We start from the raw sequence: 22,043 nt of genomic DNA, 5'->3' as shown, positions 1-22,043 counted from the left end.
TTCCAGATAGGGTGATCAGCCATTGGAATGGGCTGCCCAGGGAAGTGGTGGATTCTCCATCCCTGGAGGTGTTTAAGATGAGACTGGATGTGGCATCAGTGCCATGGGCTGGGAACCACAGTGGGGTTGGATCAAAGGTTGGACTTGATGATCTTGGAGGTCCCTTCCAACCCAGCTGATTCTATGATTCTATGAAAGCACCCAGGCAAGATTCCCATCACGGGTGGGTCCCAGGAGCCCCCTCCCAGGGCCCTGGCCGGGAGCCTCCGTGTCCCACCACATCCCACCGCCCTTCCTTTTCCGTGCCGGCTCCTTCCCGCAGCCCCAGGCGCTGTGCTGGGAGCGTGCACACAAAGTAGGTCAGCACCACACACCACTAAATATTTCATGGCCCTCCCAGCACTGACCTCTCCCGGATGAGCTCCCGGCTCCGTTTAACAGGAACAAAGGAACGCGCCGCATTTGTGCCACGGGAAGCTCCGGGAAACCGGGAGAGAGCTCTGGGCAGGCCCAGGGTGAGCCCCTGCACTGGGGCTGCTGGGGGGGGTTGTTTGAATTAAGGTTTATTTGGATTAATTTGCTCTCAAGGTGACAGAGATGCCAAATGCCAGGTGGTCCCGGTGCCGCAGCTCCGGTGGATTCCAGCCCGGAGCAGGGCGGGATCACGGGAAGGAGCTCCAAGGGATGGAGCAGCTCTGCCCCAGAGCCAGGTTGGGAGAGCTGGGAATGTTCACCTGGAGGTTCTCCTCTCCAGGGAGACCTGAGAGCCCCTTCCAGCACCTAAAGGAGCTCCAGGAGAGCTGGAGAGGGACTGGGGACAAGGGATGGAGGGACAGGACACAGGGAATGGCTTCCCACTGCCAGAGGGCAGGGAGAGATGGGATATTGGGAAGGAATTCCTGGCTGTGAGGGTGGGGAGGTGCTGGAATGGAATTCCTGGAGAAGCTGTGGCTGCCCTTGGATCCCTGGAAGTGTCCAAGGCCAGGTTGGACGGGGCTTGGAGCAACCTGGCCTGGTGGGAGGTGTCCCTCCCCATGGCAGGGGCTGGAACGGGATGAGCTTTAGGTTCACTTCCAACCAAACCATTTGGGACTCTGTGATTTTAAGAGTCATAGAATCATTCAGGTTGGAAAAGCCCTTCTAAGACCATCAAGTCCAACCCTTAACCCACCACCAAACCATTCCCTCAGGGAATCTCGGCTTTCCTGGGCTCCACTGGTGGTGGAGCTGCAGGAGACCATCCCACAGGGCACCGGGAAACACAGGCAAACCCCACCCTCTGCCAGACCCCTCAGCAATTTTAAAACCCTTTATCAACTTTAAAATCCTTTCTCAGTTTTAAAACCCTTTATCAACTTTAAAACCCTCTCCCAACTTTCAAATCTTTTCTCAGTTTTAAAACCCTTTATCAACTTTAAAATCCTCCCTTAAAATCCTTTCTCAATTTTAAAACCCTCTCTCAACTTTAAAACCTTTCTAATTTTAAAATCCTTTCTCAATTTTGAAACCCTTTATTGGCTTTAAAACCCTTTCTAATTTTAAAATCCTGTCTCAATTTTAAAACCCTTTATCAACTTTAAAATCCTGTCTCATTTTTAAAATCCTTTCTCAACTTTAAAATAATTTCTCGATTTTGAAATTCTTTCTCAGTTTTAAAACCCTTTATCAACTTTTAAATCCTCTCTCAAGTTTAAACTCCTTTCTCAATTTTAAAACCCTTTATCAACTTTTAAATATTTTCTAATTTTAAAATCCTTTCTCAATTTTAAAACCCTCTCTCAACTTTAAAATCCTGTCTAATTTTAAAATTCTTCCTCAATTTTCAAACCCTTTATCAGCTTTAAAACCCTGTCTCAATTTTAAAATCCTTTCTCAATTTTAAAACCCTCTCTCAACTTTAAAATCCTTCTCAATTTTCTAATGCTTTTTCAACTTTAAAACCCTTTATCAACTTTAAAACCCTCTCTCAACTTTCAGATCTTTTCTCAGTTTTAAAACACTTTATCAACTTTAAAATCCTTTCTCAATTTTAAAACCCTCTCTCAACTTTCAAATCTTTTCTCAATTTTAAAACCCTTTCCAATTTTAAAATCCTTTCTCAACTTTAAAATCATTTCTCGATTTTGAAATCCTTTCTCAGTTTTAAAACCCTTTATCAACTTTAAAATCCTCTCTCAAGTTTAAACTCCTTTCTCAGTTTTAAAACCCTTTATCAGCTTTGAAATCCTGTCTCAATTTTGAAATCCTTTCTCAATTTTAAAACCCTCTCTCAACTTTCAAATATTTTCTCAATTTCAAAATCCTTAATAATTTTCAAATCCTTTCTCAGTTTTAAAACCTCTTCTCAACTTTAAAACACTTTATCAATATTTAAATCCCTTTATCAATCAATATTTTTCCAGGCACTGCAGAGCCGGTTCCTGCCTGAATTCCCGCCCGAATTCCCGCCGGAGCTCCGAGCCCTCCCTGGGGCAGAGCCGTGACCTGATCCGGCCCCGCAGCCCCGGGATGTGGTTTGTGGGTCACTCTGGGGATTGAGGTGAAGGACAAAAATAGGTTCCTGCTCCCTGGGCCTGCCCTCCCTGAACAAACAGCTCCATCCCCTGGATCGGGGTCACTCCAGTCCTCCCTCTGCCCTTCCCGCAGTCCGGGACGATCCCTCATTAATTCCCGATGGATTCCCGGCACTGGCTCCCGGCTCTGTTAATTAGGGCACTGCCAGCAAATTCCCGCCCCAGCTGGTGCAGGGATCATGTTCCCCAAGCCTGGATCCTGCCTGGGGGATGTCACCTCCAGCAGGGACAATTCCAGGGGTGGAAGGGCAGGAAGAGCCGGGATGGGGCAGCTGAATCCGCCTCCTCCTTTGGCTGCCAACAGCATCCCTTTGGCCTGCTCAGGGAGCCCAAACTTTGGGAATTCTGCCCATCGGTAACCCCGTGGCTCAGACTTGAGCTGCCACACCGCCCCCCCCGGAGCCTGAAGTGCTTCCTGCCCTCCACTGAGGAGCTTTTTGCTGCATTTCCCTGGAGCTTCCCCTGGGATAAACCGGCTGACACGCGGATCCCTGACATTCCCGAACAGCACAAAGGGAGTTTTCCCAGGAATGCCCCAGACTGTGGGAGTTTAGTGCTGTTAGGAACCAGTTTAGCTTTTTAGGGATAAACCCAAGCAAAGTGACTTTCTGACAGTTTTCCCAGGAGGACCCAAACCTCTGGATGATACTACAGCCCTGAAGCCCCAACCCTTCCTCATCCCCCCTCCTGCCTCCCAGGAGGCTTTTCCTTCCCTAAATCCCAAACCCTGGAGCATCCCACATGTTAGAAACTCAGAATCATTGAGGATGGAAAAGACCTCCAAGGTCACCAAGTCCAGCCTTGAAAATCACTATTTAAACATTTAAATATCACATTGATATTTAAATATGTTTTAAATATTCCTTTTCCTCAGTGGCCCAGACCTCTGGGAAGTCACTGTCCCACCAAACCTGCCCAGTGGGGGACAACAGCCCCCTGAATCCCAAGGATTGCACCCCATTCCTAGGAAAAGCAAGACCTGAGGAGGAGCCACTGAGAGCTCGTGGGCCAAAGCACCAGAGAAGTCATTAGAAACCCTTCACTTAAATAAAAATAAAGTCTTTCTGATGCAGAGAAAACAGATTTGATCCAAAATTAATTTTCCAAAAGTGGTTGGAGGGCAAGAGTTAAGAAAATGCTGCTTTTCACTAAAAACCTCTCGATATCTAAACCCAGCATTTTGATGGAAAAATCGGATTTTTTACATTCTACAAGTTTTTCCCTTGGAAAAAAAATAATTCTGCCTTTGATTTATGGGTAGGGAGAGCTCAGGCCTGGAGGGAGGATGGTGTGCCTTGGGTCTCATCCTGGGAATCACATGGAGCAAAGCAGGAGCTGCAGGGATGGAGTTTGGGATGGAAAAACCCCGAGGGGAGACAGAGGAGGAGGGAAACCCAGGAATGTTGGTGCTTCCTTAGTTCTGCCTCCCAGTACCACCCAGTGACCCTGCTGGGAGTTACTGGGAAATGCCCAAATTTATCAGGCTTTTAAAAGACAACACAGAGCTGGGTCATCAGGGGCAGATTTTGGGTTATAAGGGACAGATTTTGGGTCATCAGGGACAGATTTTGGGTTATCAGGGACAGATTTTGGGTCATCAGGGACAGGTTTTGCCCCAAAAAATCCTGAGTTTTGATTAAAAGTGGCCTGAGGGGTGGGTTGTGCCACGCCCAGGGGACCTGGGAGAGGAGAAGGAGCCAAATAAAGGCAAGAAAAAAGGGGAAAACAATGAAAAAAGCAGGGATTTGGGCTGTATTTTGCTGTTCAGTCTCTCTCTGAGGGGCCTTGGCAGCAGCCCTGCCTTAAGCCAAGGTGAATCCTAATCCCTGGCTCCTGACCCCGGGCTGAGGGGAGCTCAGTGACCCAGATCTGTCCCTGCAGGACTGGGGTGATGAGCCAGGAGTGGCTCCCTGGGCTCCAGCAGCTCCCAGGTTTTCCACGGAATGGGCTGGAAGGAGCAAAACCTTCCACAGCTCCAACTCCTCCCTGTGCTGGAGCAGTTTGGGAAGGGGGGAATGGTTTGGGTTTCATCTGGGGGAAAAAGGACAAGGATTTTGATTTAATTCAGTGATTTCGGGGCTTGGGGATGGAGAAGGAATCGTTCCCTGGGAATGGCTGGAACAGCAGCAAGGGCAGAGGGAGCAGCAGCTCACAGGAATTTCCCTCTCAAGGACCCTCTCTGGGACCCTCCTGAGCATCTCCAGACTCCAGAGATGGGAATTGTCACCACTTCAGCCCCTGGAAGCAGCACAGCCTGATCTCCCCACGGCAGGAATCCACATTCCCTTTCCACCAACCAGCAGGAAACTCAGATAAATCCTATTAATACATATATATATTTCCTAAAACCTGCCTTTCACCAGCTTCCCTGGAAATACAAACCCAGAGCACTTCCCAATCCTCACAGTTCCAACAAGGCTCTACAAATCTGGGGGGAAAAAAACCCCAAACCCCAATCCCTTTATTCAGCTCTGCCCTTCGATCCCACCTGGAAAACCTCCCAGCATCCGGATGCCAACACCTCCACAGCCATCCCCGGGGAGAATCCCATCCCCTCCAAGGAAGGACCCCCCTCCTCCAGCCCCAGGGTCCCCCTTCCCAGCCAGCAGCTCCCCCCAGCTGCTCCCTGATCCCTGATTAGCTGCTGGAGCGGGATCAGGGAAGCGCTGCCGGAGCCGAAGGGGATTTACAGGGTTTCCCAGGAAATCCTTGAGTACACACGAGTCTCCAGTGGCTGAGATTAAGAGTAAATACATTTACTGTTGGCTTTTTAAAGGAGGGCTCTCCTCCTTGAGAGGCAAAAAGAGGGAATTACAGGGATTTCCCTGCTCTGGGGCCGATCCCGGGATGGGTTGGGGGCAGGGGAAGGTCACCACAGGTTCACGGAGCTTCAGTAGGAGCCAAGTCCAACAGAACCAGCACAGGGAAGGGAGAAATTGGGCAAACCCTTGGCAGGGACCCCGAAAATCCCCCAAATCCCAAAAATCCCAGTGCCCGTGGGAAGGGGAAGGCGAGAGGTGGGATCTGGGAACAGCTGGGAATCACATCTGCAAGGTGGGATATGGAAGAAAATAAAAGGGAACAAGGGACAAGGTGGTGGAGCTGCTGCACCAGCAGGCAAACAATTCCCCAAGGAAATTCCCAGGATGCTGCAGCTGGGAATGGCTCTCCCTCCAACAACGGAATAAATGTGAATAAAGGGGTATAGAGAGGGGAAAAGGCTTCCCACTGCCAGAGGGTGGGGTTAGATGGGATATTGGGAAGGAATTCCTCCCTGTGAGAGTGGGGAGGTGCTGGAACAGAATTCCCAGAGAAGCTGTGGCTGCCCCTGGATCCCTGGAAGTATTCAAGGCCAGGTTGGAGCAACCTGGAATAGTGGAAGGTGTCCCTGCCCATGGCAGGGGGTGGCACTGGGTGATTTTAAGGTCTCTTCCAACCCAAACCATCCCAGGAATCATTCTGTGATTACAACAAAGATCTTTCCCCACCTTTCCTGCTTTTCCCTCTCCAGGACACTCCTCCAGCAAAAGCAATTCCATGGCTCCAGTTCAGCCAGAGCCAGCTCAGATGGGACAACCACACATGTTCCCAGCAGGATCATCCCCTGGGAGGGATGGGGCATCCACTGACCTGGCTGGAAGCTGCTCCTGAGAATTTTTAGTGATATAAATCCATGGGAAAAGAAAATCCCAACACTAAGGAAATCCATCCACACAGTGAACAATGTTTTTTACTGAAACATCACATTTCAGGCACTGGGTCCTGTCAGGAGCATGCTTCCAGGCTTCCTGCCTGCTCCCAGTGAGGAAAATCCTGAGCCAAGAGCCAGTTTTCCAGCAAACAAACCCTAAAACCTCAGCTCGTGTTCCTGCCCCTCCAACTGCAGCAGCTCCTGAGCCAGACCTGCATCCCTGGGAAAACACCCCCAGGAGCTGCTGCTCCTCATCCCTGAGACACCTGGGAAAGGCAAACAGGGAGGGAAAGGTGTCCTGGGAATCCTGCACACCTGCTGAAACAGGATTTGTGTCCTTTAAACAGGCAGTGGGGACACAAACACCACAAGCCATAAAATCAGTGCCACTCAACACCATTTTTCCCAGGATGGAGGTTTGAACACCAGCTACTCCTCTGGTGTGGACAGAAATGCTGTTAAATTAAACAGAAATAACCCTTAAATTAAACAGAAACACTCTTAAATTAAATATAAACACTGTTAAATTAAATATAAATACTGTCAAGGGCTGTGAGCATCATCTGGCCAGGCAGGCACTTGGAATTCCCACTTGGAATAACCATCACAGGAGCTTCTCCAGCCACACTGGACCCACAGACCCTGCATCCCTGTATCCCTAAAACCCCCAAAACAACACACACAGCAGCTTGTGACAAACAATTTGCACAGATTAAAGCCCCAGGGGGATTTCTCTGCACCATAAAAGCAATAGCCGGGCTCGAGCTTGTTAATTAAAAAGACAAAAAGCCCCTCTAATGTCCCTGTTAAATTGGATTATGGACATTAAAAATAAATCCGTGGTTGTTGGTAACAAAAAGCCATGTGGGTGAGGTTCCTGTGGATTTTTAGCCGGCAGAGGGGGCAGGAAGGGCTGCACTGAGAGCCCAGCAAAGCCCGGGCTCAACCTCAGGCTTTGCTGCAAACCCAGCCATAAAATCCCAATTTCCCCTCCCACGCTGCTGTTGGCCCAAGAACCCTCATTTTATCCTTGTTCCCTCCTCTGTTCCAAACCAGCATTACAATTTCACCCTGATTTTTTTTTTTTTTAACTAATCCAAGTGCCAAAACCATTCAGATCCCAGGGCTGGGCTTCCCACAGCTGCTCTCCTTGGTAAAATCAGGGACACCAGGTGGGAACAGCAATGCTGAAGGATCAGCTTTTTTTTATTTTTTAAGCCTCAGGTCTGTTCTTTTTTTCCCCTGACCAGCTCTAGGTTAAAAAAACAAAGTCTCCTGCAGCCTCAAATCAGGTTGAGAAAAAATCAGAGCAAATGAGTTCCAAGTGGGGGAGTCTCCTGTGTCCCGAGTGTGAAGGTAGGAAAGCTCCAAGGACGTGAGAACTGGTTCAGGGGACAGAGGAACCAAGAGGATTCTGGATTTTTTTTTTCCTGCAGAAAACTCCTGGTGCTTCGGAACAGCAGCTCTGGGAAGGGAGGGGAGTGGGGGTGTGATGAGTTTGCCCGTTCTCTGCCCAGCCCTGGCAAGGGGGGGGATCACAGGGGGGTCCCTTGGGATCAGAAACGGAGCAGATGCCACTGGGAGCTGGAGCCAGGACAAGGAGCCAGGGCAGCATTCCCGGTGTTCCCGCTTGCCAGCTGCCATCCCAGGGCATCCAGAGGGTGTCCCTGATCCCAGGGATGCTGGAACTGCTCCCTGGGACACCGTGAATGTCCCATCCCAGGGCACCCAGAGAGTGTCCCTGATCCCAGGGATGCTGGCACTGCTCCCTGGGACACTGGGAATGTCCCCTCCCTGTGCTGGGGGGTGAGGGGATGGGTGAGATCCGGGAGTGTTCCCTGCAGCACGACCCAAAGCCTTCCATGATTCCAGGATTCCAACCTGCATCTCCCTTCCCGCCACAACCACAGTGTTTCCCTGAGGGACACTTGCTCCTTCCTCCTCCCTCTCTGCTTTTATCCTCCTCCAGCTCCATTCCAGGGACCTTCTGCACCTTCTCAGGTGCCCCTAAAACCCTGGAATTATTGTAAGAAGTTGTTTCCCCCCGTTCTTTTGGATCTCTGGGATCCAGGTGGGAGTGAGACCTGCCTGCTCTGGAACGAGGAGTTCTGGATGCTCTGGGAAGGGTGACAAGATGGGGATCAGCCCGAGGTTGGACTTGATGATCTTGGAGGCCTTTCCCAAACTCAGTGATCCTGTGACTCTCTGACCTGCTGTCCCTGTCCCCCCTGGGCTGCCGTGGAGGTTTGGGAATTCCACGGGGATTAGGGATGGATCTATCACCTCCATGGGCTTGTGCAGGTCCCCCCAGCAGTGATGGACATCAGTGTCCCACAGAATCCTTTAGGTTGGAAAAAACCTTGAAGACCATCCAGACCAAACGATGGCCAAGGCCACCCACATCCCCAAGTGCCACATCCATACGGATTTTAAATCCCTCAGGGATGGGGACTCAGCACAGCCTGTTCCAGTGCCGGACAACCCTTCTGGGGAAGGAACAACCTAAACTTACCCAGGCAGAGGGACACCTGAGCCCCCAGGACCCCCCTGCTCACACTCCACGGGCACATCCATCCATCAGCAGGAGCAAAGCAGCCTTGGACACAGTGGGATGAGGGATCTGTGCCCCATCCAGTCCCTCTCCTGCCCCACCCCCAGAGCAGCCCCGGCCACAACAGGTTTGGATTTCAGCTTCCTCCGTGTAAACAGAGACTCCCCCTTCCTGCTCCTGCTTCCTCCGGGCAGATAACATTGTCTACCTCTGGAAAACAAGTTATCTTTGTCCCCTGTGGGAACAGGGATCCCTCTGGCACGGTGGAAGTGATGCCACCACCCTCCCCTGCAAAGGGAACGTGAGGGACCCCATGGCCACCCCAGCAAGGGGTGTCACAACCCCCTTGTCCCAGTCCCTCTCCAGCTCTCCTGGAACCCCTTTAGGCCCTGGAAGGGACTCTCAGCTCTCCCTGGATCCTTCTCTCCTCCAGTTGAACCCCTCCAGCTCTCCCAGCCTGGCTCCAGAGGGGCTCCAGCTCCGGAAGGATGGTCTGTAAGGACACAAGCAGGGATTGATGTCCCTGAGTTTCTTTCCTGAGGAATAGCACCATCCAAGCAAGGCTGGATTTTGTTCATGGTGATGGGGCTCGAGCCATTCTTGCGGAGCAGAATAAATGGACGTTTTCCACATGGCCTCCTCTCCTCTCCTTGGACTGAATCCTCAAGGCCGGCTTGGAGCAACCTGGGATAGTTGAAGGTGTCCCTGTCCACGGCAGGGGGTGGAATGAGATGAGCTTCAAGGTCCCTTCCAACCCAAACCATTCCAGGACTCCACAATTCTGTTGCCATGGTTTGGGGAGCAAATCCTCCCCTTCCCGAGGCTCAGCCGGAGCCTCCGCGCTCTCCTTCGCCCACTCCCCGCGGATATTTCTGGCACCAACCCCTCGTGGTGCCGGGGAGACGCCGCTTCCCAGGGGCTGAGGAGCCAGGATTTGGGATCCAGGCAGCGCAGGGTGGGAGGACAGGCTTGGAGAGGATGGAGGAACAAAACACAGCCGAGCTCCGTCTTCCCAACCCACACATCCCCTTCTTGGCTCCACAGATCCCTGAGGAACCAGGATTTCTGCTGCACAGGGAGGGACATATGGGATGCAGTGTCACAGATTCTGGGGAGCTCTGCTGAGCACAACAGAGGGCAAAAAGCAGGAAAAGAATCCAAAAGTGTGGCAGCAAACCCGAGCCCGAGTGGCTCGGCGGTATCTGGGTTACCTTCATTATGCTCGGCTAAATCTGGCTGCCAATTAATTAGAGGGCCGCTGATTTCCAAGGAAAATTAGTTTATTCTTAATGAGCTAATCAGCCCCTATTTAAAAAAAATAATGAAATTATTAGCTGCTACAAAGGCTCGTGCTGCCACTCGACACGGAGAGCCCAGGTCCGCTCCAGCCGGGATTTGGCGGATGGATTTTGCCAGGATTTCCCTTCGGAACAGGTTGCAAACGGCACCTCTGCTTTTATCCCACATTTGCCAGGAAAAAAAGGGTAATTTGCTGACAATATTGGGTTGTTCCTGAGGATTTAGGATCGGGAGCAAGTGGAGTGAGGATGGGTATCCCCCCAGCTGGGGCTGGGGGAGCAGGGATGGGGCGGGAGCGCTCCGGGGGCTCACACAAAGCTCCTGCTTCCCCGAATATTAATGAGCCTCAAGCTGTGCTGAGCAATTAAAGCCCTGATTATAATTTCTTCCATCTGTAGCTGAGTCGACTCCAGAAATTAAAGAGGAATTCAGGAGAGGTGGGAATGTTATGCGGGGAAAGTGTCTGAGAGGAATGACAGGGTGTGGAGGGGCTGGGAGGGATGTGCTCCTCCACCCCTCTGGCTCTGCCAGCTTCCCCTCCCAGCTGGCATTCCTGTGGATTTGGCACTGGATTGTGCTGTCCAGGAGCCTGAGGGACACCCAGCTGCTCCCACGTGTGCTGTGTCCAAGGGATGTGGGGAAGGTGCATCTCTAAGGGGAGGGAGTGCAGCTCATCCGTCCAAAAATGCTCCTGAGGAGGAATGTCTGGGAGCATCCATGGCCCTCCTGCAGCCCAGGAGCCCAGGGATGGGATGTGGGGTCCAGCTTGGAGCTGCAGGTCCACAGGCTGGAGCACCATCGGGAAGCAACAGCGTTAGAGCCACCTTGGTAACCCCAGGGCAGTGCAAAGGGTCAAAGAATCCTGGAATGGTTTGGGTTGGAATGACCTTAAAGATTGTTCAGTTCCAATCCCCTGTCATGAGCACCTTCCCACTATCCCAGGTTGCTCCAGCCTGGCCCTGGACACTTCCAGGGATGGAGCAGCCACAGCTTCTCTGGGAAATCCTTTCCAGGGCCTCCCCACCCTTCCAGGGAAAAATCTCCCTTTTATCTGATTTAATAAACTCTCTTTCGGTTCAAAGCCATCCCTTCTATCCAAGGTAACACTAATTCCATGTTCAAGGTCCCTTTCCCTCCTGGAGCCTCAGGGATGAGCTCTGGGGCAGGAACACCGAGCGCGTCCCGCTGGAGCATCAGCTGGATTTATGGGAGTGGAAAATTGCACGAGGAAGAGAAGTGTGGATCCCGTGGGATCACGGGAAGGGCTGGGGGGAGTCTTGGCTGGAGAAGGAAAAGCACAACACAAGGAGCAGAAGGATGTGCTGGAGGCAGGATTAGGGGGGGAGGGGGAAGTGCTGCTTTAAGGAGCCCGTTCCAGTGTCTGACCACCCTCTGGATGAAGAAACTTTTCCTAATATCCAACCTAAGCTTGTCCTGGCACAGCTCCAGCCATTCCCTCGGGTAATTTGGGCTCAATGATCCTTGTGGGTCCCTCCCAACTTGGTAGATTCTGGGATTCTGGGATGGAGAAGTTCCAACAAAGGACAAGGACCTGCTCTGCAGGGTGAGGGGCTCCACAGGGACTTTCTGGGAGCTGTGTGGGTGAAACACCAGGATCACAAACCCAGGTGGCACCTGGCATTGCCACGGGACAGGGTGGAGACATTGCCAGTGCCAAACTCCCTGAGAGATGCCAAAAGCACTTTAACAGGTGTCTCCTCTCTTCCTAAAGAAAACCCCCAATTCACTGAGGCAGATGGAAATCCTCCCATCCCACCCAGGAAAACCTCAGGAGAGACCAGCAGAGACTTTGAGGAGGGATGGAGAAGGGGATGGAGATGGAGACGGAGATGGAGATGGAGACGGAGATGGAGATGGAGATGGAGATGGGAATGGACATGGAGATGGGGATGTGGTGATGGGAATGGAGATGGGGATGCGGATGGAGATGGGGATGCGGATGGAGATGGGGATGGAGATGGATGGGGATTGGGATGGAGATGGGGATGGTCATGGGGATGGGGATAGGAATGGAGATGGAGATGGGGATGGAGATGGGGATGGAGATAGAGATAGGGATAGGGATGGAGAAGGAGAGGGAGAGGGAAATGGGAACGGGGATGGGGATAGAGATGGGGATGGAAATGGAGATGGAGATGGGGATGGAGATGGAGATGGGGATGGAGATGGGGATGGAGATAGGGATGGAGATGGAGGAGCTCCAGGTGGGAGTGCCCCACAGGGCCCGTGCTGACCTGCTCGAGGGGGATGACAAGGAAGGAGCCGCCGCCGGCGCTCTCGGTGACGATGGCGAGGAACCGGGCATTGACGGCACAGAAGTGGTTGTCGTGCACATTCTTGGTGATGGGCACGCCGTCGAAGCAGTGCTCCCGGCTCGCCACCTTCCCGTACACGTTCCGGAACTTGGAGCTGCGGTACTGCGGGCGCCATGACATCTGGGAAAACACAGCAGGATCAGCATTCCCAAAGTTCCCTCTCCCGGCTCGGTTCCCACTTGTTTTCCCGCTCCCGAGCCGTGCTGCTGTAGGGGGTTACCTGGCGAGGTTTGGCCGAGGTGGCACCCCTGGAAAACCTCAAATGTCCCCCCGGTGCCAGGGAGGGCTCACAAAAGGCGTTGGAAGCCTCTGTGCTGCTGCAGAATTCCAGCTGCTCTCCTCCGGAGCGGGCTCTGCCCGGCTGGGACACAGCGCTGCCGCTCCGTGTGCACATGACAAAGGAATTACGGCTCCTAAGGTGATGGCTCGGAAATGGATTGGCCTGGACCACGTGGGAGCGGGAATGGGGGCAGGATGGGAGCACTCAGGCAGGAGGGAGCGTCAGAGAGCCGGGATGTGCCACGTTCAGCTGCCTCAGCTTGTTTGGAACAGGGGGGCTGACCTGGAAAACCACAGCATCCACCAGGGATCCCAAGAGCCCATCGGCTGATCCTGGCAGAGCAGGAATCCTAAGGACACACCAGCTGATCCCAGTGGACCAGGAATCCCAAAGATCTACCAGCTGATCCTGATGGACCAAGAATCCCAAGAAGCCACCAGCTGATCCCGGTGGATCAGGGATCCCAAGGACCAACCAGCTGATCCAGGTGGATCAGGGATCTCAAGGACCAACCAGCTGATCCGGGTGGATCAGGGATCCCAAGGACCAACCAGCTGATCCAGGTGGATCAAGAGATTCCAAGAATCAACCAGATCATCCTGTCAAACCAGGGATCCTAAGGACACACCAGCTAATCCTGGTAGATGAGGGATCCCAAGGATCCACCAGATGATCCCGATGGACCAAGAATCCCAAGAAGCCACGAGCTGATCCTGTCAAAGCAGAGATCCCAAGGACACAATTGCTGACCCTGGTGGAGCAGGGACCTCCTGGCTGTGGGGCAAAAGGGAGAGTGAGGAGCAGCAGAGGGTCTCAGGGTCTGGGTTGGGAGAGACCTCAAAACTCATCCCATTCCAACACCTTCTACCAGCCCAGGCTGCTCCGAGCCCTGTCCAACCCAGCCTCGAAATCCTTGAGGATTTAACCCAAAATGAGAGCAGAGAGACTGGTTTTGGCTGGAGAACTTTTTGCTCTGAAAAAATGCAGCCTGAGGTCCAAGCAAGCGCTGGGAATCTTTTCCAAACTGATCCCAGCAGTCGGAGCCAGGCAGGGCCAGGAAAGTCCCCCAGCCATGGCCTGGGGACAGGCAAGAGCTTCACTAAACCTGACACTTTCCTCTGACTGATGAGTTTTCAAATTGAAATTGAGTTTTTTATAACATTCCAAAAAGCACAAAAACGTGTTTTTGTATGTTTGAAGTTCTTGATTTTCTCCACGATCCCAGGATTTTAACTTTACTCTTATTTCTCCCACCTCTGCTTCCAACCCTTGGCAAAACCAGCCTAAAATTCCACCAAAAGGCCCATTTGCTCAATCTTTTCCCCCCAGACTTTCCAGGTGCTTCACAGAATATCCCCCAGGTACCTCCATGGAAACCCCCTCTGCCATGAGGGGGTGGCCAAAAAAGGGGCTCCAGATATTTTTTGCATCCACAAAATTCAGCTTCCAAGAAGCTGCCAAACAAAGCACCAGCACAAACCAGCTCCAGGACATGTTTTTATCCTTCACACAGATCCTTGTGTGTGAGCCATGGATGCTCCCTGCTTTCCATGATTCCCAAACACAAAGGTGATGCAGCTCCAGGACTCTGGCGCTTTCACATCCCTCTTTTTTTCCAGCTCTCCCGAAAACTGGGAAAGTCTCCATGCCAGGAGGAAACACTGAGCTCAAGTGCCTGTTTTGCTGGAGAAATCCAGAGTTTCTTCCCTTTAACCCCAGCCAGGATTTCCTGCAAACGCCATCCCATCACGGAGCGAGCCTGGAAGCGCTGGCAAAATCCCTGGCAAAATCCCTGGCAAAATCCCTGGCGAGGGGCTCCAGCTGCCCAGGGCTGGACTGTATTGTGGGTGGCTCCCGGATGGGCCTTTTCCGGCACATTCCAAGGGTTTGGAGCCAGCAGAGGCTTTTCTGTGCCAGGAATAGTTCCTGCTCCGCGTGGGAGAAGCCGGAGCATGGGAGGAGCGCGGGGTCCCAGTGGCTGTGGGAGCCTTGGGATGGAGGGAAAAGGAGCTCAGGGGGAGTTTGGTGCTGAGGGGACAGTTTGGTGTCCATGGCACAGTTTGGTGTCCATGGCACAGTTTTGACTGAGGGGGATTTGGGGTTGACCACTAAAAATCTTGGCATCCTTTTCCCCTTCTCCTGGTTCTGCTCCCGCTGGGGTTTTGCCCCGTGGCTGAAACAATGTCCTTGGTGTGGGAGCAGGCAGGAAAATCCACTTCCCAAACATCATCCCAGTGGCTGCTCCTTTGGCAGAGGGCCCTGGCAGAGCTTGTTGGGACCCATCCCTCCTGTTCACACCTCCAGGTGCTGCCGGGATCTGTCCACCCTGGGCTGCCCAAATCCCTCTCCCTCTGGAGCCCCCTGGGCCACAGGAGGCATTTCCTACAAATAAAAACCTCGAAGGATATTCTGGCTGGGAAGCAAATCCCCGTTTTCCCACTGCAATATCCTGTTTGGGTATTTCCATGGGTGATGCTTCCGTTCTGGATGGATGAAAACTTCGAGTTCCCAAGCAGATTCCAGCTTTATTTTTCCTTTAATTTTATTCTCTATTCCACTCATTTTTCTCCTCTGTATCCACCAAAACCTTCTCTCCAAATAGAGCAGACAGACACATCTCATGGTGCTTCCAAGGATCCAGGGGATGGGGGAAGCAGCAGGAGCCCATGGCTCTGACATGGAAAGGTTTTCCCATCATACAGCTGCTCCCAAAGGATGTGGAAAGGCCACCAGGTGACCTCAGGGCTGCCAGGAAGAAGAAAGCCAACAAAAATCCAACGTGCCAAGGATGATGCTCCAACCTCGTGCCGCAAACCTGGCTGTTGATGGGTTGCACGTGGGAATTCTTCCCAGCAAAATCCATGGATTCACAGGCAACACCACCTTGTGCTGGTGCAGGATGCCCAGAAATGCTGCTCCATCCCTGGAATGTTCAAGACCAGGTTGGAGAGGGCTTGGAGAATGCTGGGAGAGTGGGAGGTGTCCCTGCCTGCGGCAGGAGGTTGAACAAGAAGAGCTTTAAGGTCCCTCCCAACCCAAACCATTCCAGGATTCCATGATTTATGATGGAAAATTATTGAAAATCAGCCCAATTTTCTATCCAGGAGGATGAAATCTCTCATCCTGAATCCTCTGCCATCCAGGGGACAGTTTCAAAAGGGACATGGTTTGTTATTCCCTTATTTATTCTCCCTCCACATGCTGTTCTCCACATCCCTCGCTCCCTGGGGTTTCCTGGCTCGGAGTGGGTGCGCTGGAATTCCGGGCTGGACAAACATCCTATTTCCTGGCCCAGCCAGGGAAGGCTTTTGAAGGCAAGGAGGGGCTGGAGAGGAGGGGGGCTGTGGGATCTTTGGGCACTGTCAGGACACAGCTCCACATTCCCGCCTGGCTCCGAGCAGGGCGCAGGTGGTGCCGACGTTTCCCAGCCAGGAAGGAAAAGAGCCCCTTCCCCAAAGGAATGAGACAAAGAAGGAGAGGAAAGGCTGGAAACAGCGACCAGTTGTGATCCCACACTGGCCCCACTGCCTGGTGCTTCCTCCAAGGGGACCTTTGGATGTGGAGCCCAAACCTCCTCCTGCCCCAGCAGGGTGGGAGAGGTGGCCATGACCCACTGTGGTGACAATGACACGGCCAAGGGCACAGAAAAATCTTGAACACCCCCAAAACTTCAACAGAAACGTTGCATTTCCTGCCTTCCCCTGGAATTTAAACCCTGAGCAGCAGCTGAGCAGCACTTCCAGCTCCTGGGATGTTTTTCCCAGATTTCTTTGCCTTTTTCTCCTCACTTATGAATTATTTGATCTGAATTTTGCTGGGTCAGAACCTCTTGTTTTCATTGCAAGTTATTTCCCCTCCCTGAACATCCTTTATACTGTTCTGGAAGAGAGAAATGGATAAAAGAAACCGGTGGGTGGAATTCAGGGATTCTTTGAGCCCCCACCCACCACCAGGAGGAAATTTGGGAAGATGGAAGATTCTGAAAGACAAAAAAGTCCTGCTAAATTCAATCCTGGGTGCTGTGCTTCCATGAAACCACAGACACCCCTGGAGTCCTGGCTTGGAAGCAAATCCCAGCTCCCATCCCTGTTCTGCCTGCCCCATCCAGCACTTCTGGAAGCACATCCCGAGCCATTTGCACTCCCACAACATCCAATTTTTATGAATCTCACTTTTTGAGTCATTCCCTGCATTCTGCTGACGTTAATGGGGCGTTTTTGTTCCTCCATCCCCTCACTCCCAGTGACTCAGAGGCATTAAAAAAAAAAAAGGATTATTGATTTCTCGGAGTCATTTCCATCCATCTCCAGGATCAGCCACCGTTTCCAAGGTTCCTTCAAGCTCTGCATTATTCTTGGACTCGGCTTTTTCCTCTCGTTACAAAACTCCTCCCTCGCTTTGGGCCGAGCAGAACTCGCAGGAAAAATGAGAATATTACAAAGCCCTTGGAGGGAGGCAGTAAAATCCATCACATCCCCAGCCAGGACGTTCCCCATCGGCACCAACCTCATGGAATGAGGAGCAACTGAGGAATTTTCTGGGGTTTTAAGGCTCATTGCAATGTTTGACTTGTTTAAGTGCTTGAGGGGGAGAATGTGCCCCAAAATCCCGGGTTGGAAGGTGGAAAACTCTTTGGCAACAGGAGTTTGAGCAGCAAACAGACGGGCTGGGAAGGCCTGAGCAGGAATATAGGGCAGAGCAGAGCATCCCTTCCCCATTCCCTCCTTTCCCTGCTGCTCCAGCATCCCTGGGGAGGGGCAGAGGGAGCCCGGGGAGGGGAGGGCAGGGTCAGGCAGCCCTGCCATCCCTCTGCAGACAAAGGAACAAAGCAGCTCTTTGAGGTTTCATAATCAGGGAGAGGAGATCTGTGCCCAGGCCAGGGCACATCCATCCTTCCTGGAGTGAAAATCCGGCGTGGAAGGAGAAAGGTGGAGCGCCAGGGATCATTCCTGGGCTGTTCCTCACGGCCCTGGAGGTGGGAAAAGCCCCCGTGTGCCAGGCAAGGAACCCGCTCTGGGGGCACCCCCAGCCGCACTGCAGAATTCCTGCAGAATTCCTTCCGTATTCAACTCTGTCCCTGCTCCACTGGGAAAGCAGAGGTGGGAGAGGATGGCCAGCAGCGATGGAGGGTGTTATCCAGGGATTTCCCATATGGAAAAGGGCTGGATGAAGGCGGTGACACCGAGGAGCAGCCGCAGCTCAGACCAGGGAAAGGATTTTCCTCCCCCAGGGGAAACTCCTGAGTGTGGAGGTTGGGAAGAGCTGACTTCCCTCTTTTCCCCATCTATCTCAGGAGCTGCAAGATTCCATCACACCCCACAGGAGCAAGAAATGGAGGTGTCAGCAGAGGAGGATGAGGAGCAGAACATCCCTGAGGCTGCAGAGAGGGCAGAGCTGCTCCTGCCTCTGGCAGGGGGGGAATAAAGCCTTCAAGAGGCCTGGTTTTACAGCTGGAGGAGAAATTTCATTAAAAATACGATCAAAACCCTTCTGATCCTGCAGTTTTTTCTCCAGGATGAGGGACTGGAACCCACCCTCAGCCCCACAGGGGCCACAGGGATCTGAGCCCAGCACACACACAAATCCCCCAGGGAGAGCTCTGCTCTCATCCCTTGGGAACAGCACTTCCATTTGCCTGGAAAAAAAACAGAAAAGGAGCCCAGCAGCAAACATTCAGCCCCTCTTTGGAGGCTTTTGGAGCTGTTGGCAGCTCCAGCTTTGCTGACCAGCAGCAGCAGGGCTCGGCTCTTGTCTCAATGTGTTCCGTTTTTAAAAGCATCTTTTCAAGCATCGGGAGCCTTGGCAACAGCAGGAGGGGGGGGAGAGCCCATGCAGGGAGCTCTGGGCACAGGAATGGGCAGTGCCCCAGCCCAGCAGGCTGTAATCCCCCCAAAATCTGGACAGCCTCTATATATAGCCCTGATTAATCTGCCTCAATCGCCAGAGCTTTCAGAGAAATTAATTTCTGCTTTCACCTGCGTTTTGAGGGGTGAAAATCGCCCCCTCCCCAGCCCTTTCTCCTCGGCACTGTGCCCCCCCCAGCAGCGTGGCAGGGGGGGTGGCACCTCCAGCAGCTCTTTAGGGGTCGCCAGGATGGCACATTCCAACATCCCGTGGCCCGGGAGAGGTTTTTAATGGGAACCCGGAGCTCCTGCATCGTGACTGTCTGACTCCCTGCTCTGCCCGTGGTTATGGTCGACTAACAAAAAAAAAAAAAAAAAGAAAGAAAGGTATTTGCATGAAAAAAATGCGTTGGGAAAAGGAAATCCAACACTCATTATTTTGCCTCGAAAATCTGGGCCTTTCAGGAGGCGCTCCAGGAGACAGAGCCTTTCCAAAATCACATTATTCCCTTTTTTTTCTTGCCTCCCTCCTGGCACGGACCGAGGTTCTGACAAACGTTCCCCATCTGGGGCTTCGCAGAGAAACTCAAGGCACGGTTTTGTCCGAAGAAAACCAAACAGGACTGAAAGCCACCCCCTTCCTGCCCCTGTGCCCCCCGCGCACGGGGTTGTTTTCCCTCCCTCCGGAGCCCCTGCGCATCCCTGGCAGCCGCTGGGCAGAAGTTATTTTCCATCAGAAAGGTCAGGAGTGCTCCAGTTTGACATTTCAAGTATCAATTGGTCATTAAAGGCAACGAAGTGTTTAACAACGGGGCGAAAAACAAGAGCTGTTTTTCCGGAGATGGATTCGCCGGGAGGCAGCAGGGGCTGCCCGAGCCCTGTGCCCTTGCCCAGGGACACCCTCAGCTCCCTCACGCAGAGAGCAGGGGAGAAAACGTTAAATTAGCTCATCAGGGCTTATTTTAGAGGAAAAACTCACCCCCAGACTCGCTGCTGTGCCCCAACCCTGAGAACACGCTCCACATTCCAGGGCAGGGCCACCATGCCAAGGTCCCTGCGAGGTGGGCACAGCCCAGGGGGCATCAGCTCTGGGGGCTTTAGGAGTCTCATGGATTAAACCCCTTCCCAAAGGACGTGGTAAATACTGGCCATGGATTTTTTTGGGCGAGCCTGGGTCCCACAAGAGCCAGAGGCTGAGCCTGGGCTGGGATGAGCAGGGCTGTGCCCGGAGCCTAAACCCGCGCTGGCAAAGAGCAAAACACTGTCCCCGCAATCAGGGAGCCCCTGCAAAGCCACATCCCAGCCACAAAGCCAAGATTTTTTTTTTCCCCTCTGAGGGGGGGAAAAAGCAGGAGCTGGAGCTGGCAGAGCCTGAAGCAGGACAGAGCAGCATCATCTCAAAACGGCATCACCCAAAAACGGCATCACCTCAAAACAGCATCACCCAAAACCGGCATCACCCCTAAACAGCGTCACCCAAAACAGCATCACCCCAAACTGCATCACCCCAAAACAGCCTCAGCCCAGACACGTCCTGCCCAGGCTGCCCTGGACACACGGGCTGTGCTCAGCGATGCCCGGGTAAGCCAAGCAGGGATGTGGGATTTCTGCCGCTGGAATCCAGCCCCCTAAAGCCAAGCTCGGAATGCACCAGCTATATTTTGATAAGAGAGAGCCAGCGCTGCCAAAAATTAGTCATCAAATGCTTATTGTTCCATGCACATAAGATTAGAGCCAAACAAATGCCGATTTTAATCTCCCCGGCCCCTCTAATGCTCTGATGCTTCTCAATTCAACCTTGAAAACGCCTTTTGTTCCCATTAATGGCTTTCACGCTAACGAGGCGCTCCCGAAGATCGAACCTTTGGGCCCATCAGGTCCTTCATTCCCGTGCCAAGAGAGCGGCTTGGGAATGCCGGGAGCGGCACACGCGGGGCTCCCCTAAACCGGAGTGTAAAGCCCGACCCAGCCTCGCCGCGGGGCCGGGGCTTCGTCCTACGGACCGAGCCTGAGCGGTGGGAATTAAAAGTGGTTTCTCTCGGTGCCAAGGGACTCTGAGAGCAGGGCTGGCCCCTGCTCTCAGAGTCCCTTGGCACCGAGAGGAACCACCCTGGCTCGCCCTGCTGTCTGTCCCAGCCTTATTAAGACACTCACCAGGCTGCCGTGTTTGCTCCCCAGCACGTTAGACTTGTGCAGGTCCCTCATTTGACTCGACAAGAGCTCTGTGCAGAGAGGGGGGAAAGCAAAAACATTCAATTCACCGCCCCCCCGGCAGGCCGAGAGAGAAAAAAACACACAAAACACCCTTCCTTGCTCCTCCTGAGGGGGATTGAATTACCGGGGCAGCGTTAGGTGGGATATTGGGAAGGAATTTTTGGCTGGGAGGGCCTGGCACAGGTTACCCAGAGAAGCTGTGGCTGCCCCTGGATCCCTGGAAGTGTCCAAGGCCAAGTTGGATGAACTTGGAGCCACCTGGGACAGTGGAAGGTGTCCCTGCCCATGGCGGGGGGTTGGAACAGGATAATATTTAAGGTCCCTTCCACTCTGGGATTCCAGAAAGTCAGTTTTGCTCCTGAGAGCACCGACGATGGAAGTATTCACGTCCAAGGCCCATTACCTGACTCACACACAATTAACTGCTCGTTAACCTGCCCGGTACCCCCGGGGTGTAAAACAACATCCCTCCCTCGCGCAGGTTTGCCGTGAGTCAGCTCCTCTGGGCGCTGCCACGGAGAAAACTCCTCAACTGGAGGGTTTACAAAGCGGTTTCTATTCTGGAATTTGTGCTTCTCCGCAAGAAGCTTTGGCTTGACCTTTGAGGAACGGTGGTTTGTGCGAAATCCGGCACAGGCTGATGGACAGGGGCTGTTCAGGTGTTCCCGGGAGCAGGCAGGGATGGCAGGCAGAGCCCACACCCCCACGCCGGGCTGGCAACGCGCTGCAGCACCTCAGGGATGGGGATCAGAGCCCCCAAAACCGTGTCCTGATGGCCTGAGAAGGTCACAGGGACTGGGGGAACAAGGATTTTCGTAGTTGCACAAGGTCAGTTCAGGGTTAGACACTGACCACTAAAAATATGATTATTTATGAGCCAAAACTTGCCCATCCCACTGCGGATAAGGACCTCGATAATGAGGGATAAAGGTCCCCATTAGGGCTCCCTGCAGCCATTGTGGTTTGGATGGCCCCGAGTTATGGCTCCGAGATAACATCAGTGGTGTTGGGACCTCCTCCAGCTCCCAGACCTCATCCAGCTCTCAGACTTCACCCATTTCCCAGATCCCCTCCAGCTCCCAAAGCTCCTCCAGTTCCCAGACCTCCTCCAGCTCCCAGATCTCCTCCAGCTCCCAGACCTTCTCCATCTTCCAGAGCTCCTCCAGCTCCCAGGCCTCCTCCAGCTCCCAGACTTCATCCAGCTCCGAGCTCCTCCAGCTTCCAGACCTCCTCCAGTTTCCAGACCTCCTCCAGCT

General features: G+C 53.0%; 1 protein-coding gene across 3 annotated transcripts in view; it reads right to left on the bottom strand.

The window, feature by feature from the left end:
* CORO2B (coronin 2B) overlaps positions 1-22,043 on the bottom strand; it is a 41,711-nt gene that overhangs the window by 9,432 nt on the left and 10,236 nt on the right. The window contains exons 2-3 of one of the 3 annotated variants that reach the window (XM_027688129.1): positions 20,728-20,795; positions 12,370-12,570 (exon numbers count right to left, since the gene is read on the bottom strand). In XM_027688129.1, the coding sequence (XP_027543930.1) occupies positions 12,370-12,570; positions 20,728-20,778 (252 nt within the window). In that variant the 5' untranslated portion in view covers positions 20,779-20,795. Of the gene's footprint in view, positions 1-12,369; positions 12,571-16,902; positions 16,924-20,727; positions 20,796-22,043 lie in introns of those variants that run through there. The other 2 variants (XM_027688128.1, XM_027688130.1) reach the window with 2 other exon arrangements.

Source organism: Neopelma chrysocephalum, unplaced genomic scaffold, assembly GCF_003984885.1.
Source record: "Neopelma chrysocephalum unplaced genomic scaffold, ASM398488v2 Primary Assembly neopelma1_75, whole genome shotgun sequence".
Lineage (NCBI taxonomy): Eukaryota > Metazoa > Chordata > Aves > Passeriformes > Pipridae > Neopelma > Neopelma chrysocephalum.
The sequence above is the reverse complement of the archived record's forward strand: the minus strand, read 5'-3'. Positions and strand labels throughout refer to the sequence as shown.